At 42.5% G+C, this 3,723-nt stretch overlaps 1 protein-coding gene across 1 annotated transcript in view; it reads right to left on the bottom strand.

The window, feature by feature from the left end:
• The window catches only part of DHX32 (DEAH-box helicase 32 (putative)), a 44,194-nt gene extending 43,392 nt beyond the window's left edge, over nt 1-802 (bottom strand). Inside the window, exon 1 of the mRNA XM_007936893.2 lies at nt 506-802. Within this exon, the coding sequence (XP_007935084.1) occupies nt 506-787 (282 nt within the window). The 5' untranslated portion in view covers nt 788-802. The remainder of the gene's footprint in view (nt 1-505) is intronic.
• Nucleotides 803-3,723: the final 2,921 nt, after the last annotated feature.

Below are 3,723 nucleotides of genomic sequence, written 5' to 3'. Positions count from 1 at the left end.
GTGGACTAAAGGGGTGGACCAACAAAGTGAATCTAGCCACAAAGTGGCGTATTTCAGCCCTGAAGAGAAAAGCCCTGACACACGCCACAAAATGGATGAGCTCTGAAAACACAGTGCCGAGTGCAGTAAATCAGGAACGGAAACAAACACCGTCCAGAACCTCTTACATGAAACATCTAGACCAAGTGCCTAGCGACAGAAGCTCCTGAGCTCAGCGGGGCTGCGGTGAAGGGGGCACGGCGAGTCAGGGCTGCAGGGGCACAGAGCTCCTGTTTGAAAAACTCCCAGAAACAGACTGCACAGGTAGCCGCATAACGTGGCGAATGTAATGAACGTCACTAAGTTGTTCACTTAAAAACAGTCAAAATAGCAAGGTTATATAGCGTATTTTACCCTAACAAAATAATTTTTGAAAAATTCAGAGCACTGTGCTGTGACATTTTAGTTACTTACATAATAAAACAGCTACAACACAGAAAGAAAGCTGGTTTTGTAATGAGCTCACCTGAGAGCTCTTGCCACACTTAGCATCTCCAGAAACAATCACAATCTGATTTTGAAGCAGATTCTCCATGAAGGAGTATTTCTCTTTCCATATGGGAAGATCTTCTCTCTCCTTTAGGAGTTTGTAATAACGTGATGAATACGGCAACCCATCAAAAGGGTTCAGCTCCAAATCCTCACAGGCCAAAACCCCCTCGTCATCCCCATCACTGGAATCCAGGGAGTCAGGAAAATAGCGCTTTTCAGAGGACGGGTGTAGACAGTCCAGTTCTTCTTCTTCCATCTCGTCCAACAAGAACGACAATCAGATCCCTCCTACAAGTAGCCCATTGCAAACAGGGTTCCAAGGCTACTTAAACGAACTCAAACGTCCCAGTCTCCAAGGCTGCAGCTCAAGGGTTTAGCCCGTTGAATTTCTCAGCTGCCCATCGGTCCTTCCTGGCTGTTACCTGCTGTGCTGGCTTGCTTCAGCACTCTTCAGCACAGTAAATGACTGTCAATCACACTACAAAACAAGCAAACAAAATAATCAGGCAAAAAGAAAAGGCACAGGCATTTGAAGCAAAAGCATTTTCCCCTATTAGTTGGTTATTGTCTGTTATTTCTGCTGCTATTTAAATAACCAGCATCATTTAGGCTAGCTCCTACAGTTCCAGCAGGTTGCAATTCAGTCTGGCAGATTCGGAAAAAGATTAGGCACTGAACCAGGTGCTCTCTGTTTGACCTTTCTCACAGGCTTCTGTGTCTTGATTGACTGTGAATAGAAAGCCAAGGGGTAGACAAGGCTGTGAGTGTGAGGCTAATCAATCAGGTCCCAACTAACACCATCACAAAAGATGCTGGACTCTAAAGGGGAAAACTGAGAAGACCTGGAGAGTGTTCCCTGAATACTGCCTACCAGAATCCAGCTTCATTATTATTCAGAAGCCCTCTACTTTAAAGCAACATATTTAAAACAAACTCTTCACTTCAGAAATCCAAAGGGAAATTAGGGAAACCATTTCATTTACAATAGCATCTCAGAGCATAAAATACCTAGGAATAAACCTACCCAGGGACACGAAGGACTTATACAGTAATAACTACAAAACACTGTTGTAAGAGATTAAAGACTTAAATAAATGGAAAGATGGTCCATGTTCATGGATTGGAAGACTTAATATTGTTCAAATATATACCCAAAGCAATCTAATAAGTCACACAATTCTAATCAAAATTCCAACAGCCTTCTTTACAGAAATAGAAAAAACAATCCTCAAGTTTGTATGGCCCATCCCAAAGAAAAAAGACCCAACAGAATGCAGAAACTATTGAATAATATCATTGATATCACATGCAAGTAAAATTTTGCTGAAAGTAATTCAAAAATGGTTGCAGCAGTACACAGACAATGAACTGCCAGAAATTCAAGCCCAATTCGGAAGCAGACGTGGAATGAGGGATATGACTGCTGATGTCAGGTAGATCTTGGCTGAAAGCAGAGACGACCAGAAAGATGTTTACCCGTGACTGTGCAAAGGCATCTGACTGCGTGGATCATAAGAAAGTTAGATTTATTTATTTTGAATTTGGGTTAATTAAATTAAACTGGGACATCCCAGTTAACCGGCCTAATAATGTATTATTATTTATTCCTGCGTAGAAGCTAGGATGGCAAGACTTCACCTCTCGTACATTGATCGTGTTGTCAGGAGGGAGCAGTCCCTGGAGAAGGGTATCATGCTTATAAAGTAGAGGAAAAAGAAGACGATGCTCAGTGAGATGGACTGGCACCGTGGGGGCAACAATGGGCTCACGCACAGCAAGGACCGTGAGGATGGTGCAGGACCAGGCAGGGTTTCATTCTGTTGGACACAAGGTCGCTATTAGTTGGAATCAACTCAATGCCACCTAATGACAACAATGAGGATAGTCCAAAAACAGAAAGAAAAAAGAACAGAACAAACGTTGGTAAGAATGTGGGGAAATTGGAACCCTTTTCCATTGATGGTAGGAATGCAAAATGGTGCAGCCAGTGTGGAAAATGGTGTAGTGCTTCCTCGTAAATCTAATGACCCACCAATTATACTCTTAGTATATACCCAAAGATGGAAGCAGAGACTTAGACACCAATGTTCACTTCAGCACGATTCGCAATATAGGTGGAAACAATCTAAATGTCCATCAGCAGATGAATGGACAGACGAAATGTGGTAGATACATATAATGGAGCACTACGCAACCAGTACAAAGAATGAAGCCTTGATACATGCTACAAGATGAATGGAGCTTGAAGACCTTAAGCAAAGCAAAAGAAGCCAATTACAAAAGGACAAACGTCATATGACCTCACTCACATAAAAAGGCAAGAAAAGGCCAATGTATAGAGACCAGTTTATTGGTGGTTACCAGTGGCAGGAAGGAGGAGGAAAAGGAAGGTTAACAGTGATGGAAAAATCACATTGACAAAAGGGAGGGCTGCACAGGCAATTATTATAGTTGCTGTCAATTATGACAAGTTGTACACCTGGAAATAAGCTGTATACCTGAAAAAGTTGAATTGACAAAAGCGGTGTAATAGATACATTTACAACAACATCAACAAAAAGTATCTGCTGAGGCTGCCTATGTACAACCAACCACCTCATGGCATTTGGTTCCTTGGTGTGGAAGCTGAGTCATGGTTTCATGGGACATCCCAGTTAACTGGCCTAATAATGTATTTAGTGCTTCTTTCCAACCTCCTAGTTCGCTGTGTAATGCCTGAGGTCTTAAAAGCTTGCAAGTGGTGATCCAGGGCACAATGATTGGTCCCTATTCACCTGGAACAACAGGTATGGGAGGAGGATAGAGAATGTGTGGCTACTTGCCTCCACGAACAACTGCCTCCTTTGCCAGGGACCAGAAGAACTGGATGGTGCCTGACTACCGTTACTGATACTTTGATTAAAGATTGCATAGAAGAACCTGATCAGAAAGGGGAAAGTGCAGATCAGAATTTCAACTTTTCAAGGACTCTAGACTTTCTGGAGCCATACCAGCTCCACGGATGAACTGGTGAAACTACTGCCCAGAGATAATCTTTAAACCTTAAACCAACAATATCCCCTGAAGTCATCTTAAAACTATACAAAGTTCAGCTTAGCTATGAAAAAAGGTCCACCGTGAGTATTATAAGGAGCTCGGGTATTAATTATAAGGAGCCTAAGGCATCTGACGGAGCTCTGGTAGCATAGTGGC

The sequence above is a fragment of the Orycteropus afer genome, unplaced genomic scaffold, assembly GCF_000298275.1.
Source record: "Orycteropus afer afer isolate SDZICR_OR568_19922 unplaced genomic scaffold, OryAfe1.0 scaffold00038, whole genome shotgun sequence".
In the NCBI taxonomy this organism is placed as follows: domain Eukaryota; kingdom Metazoa; phylum Chordata; class Mammalia; order Tubulidentata; family Orycteropodidae; genus Orycteropus; species Orycteropus afer.
The sequence above is the reverse complement of the archived record's forward strand: the minus strand, read 5'-3'. Positions and strand labels throughout refer to the sequence as shown.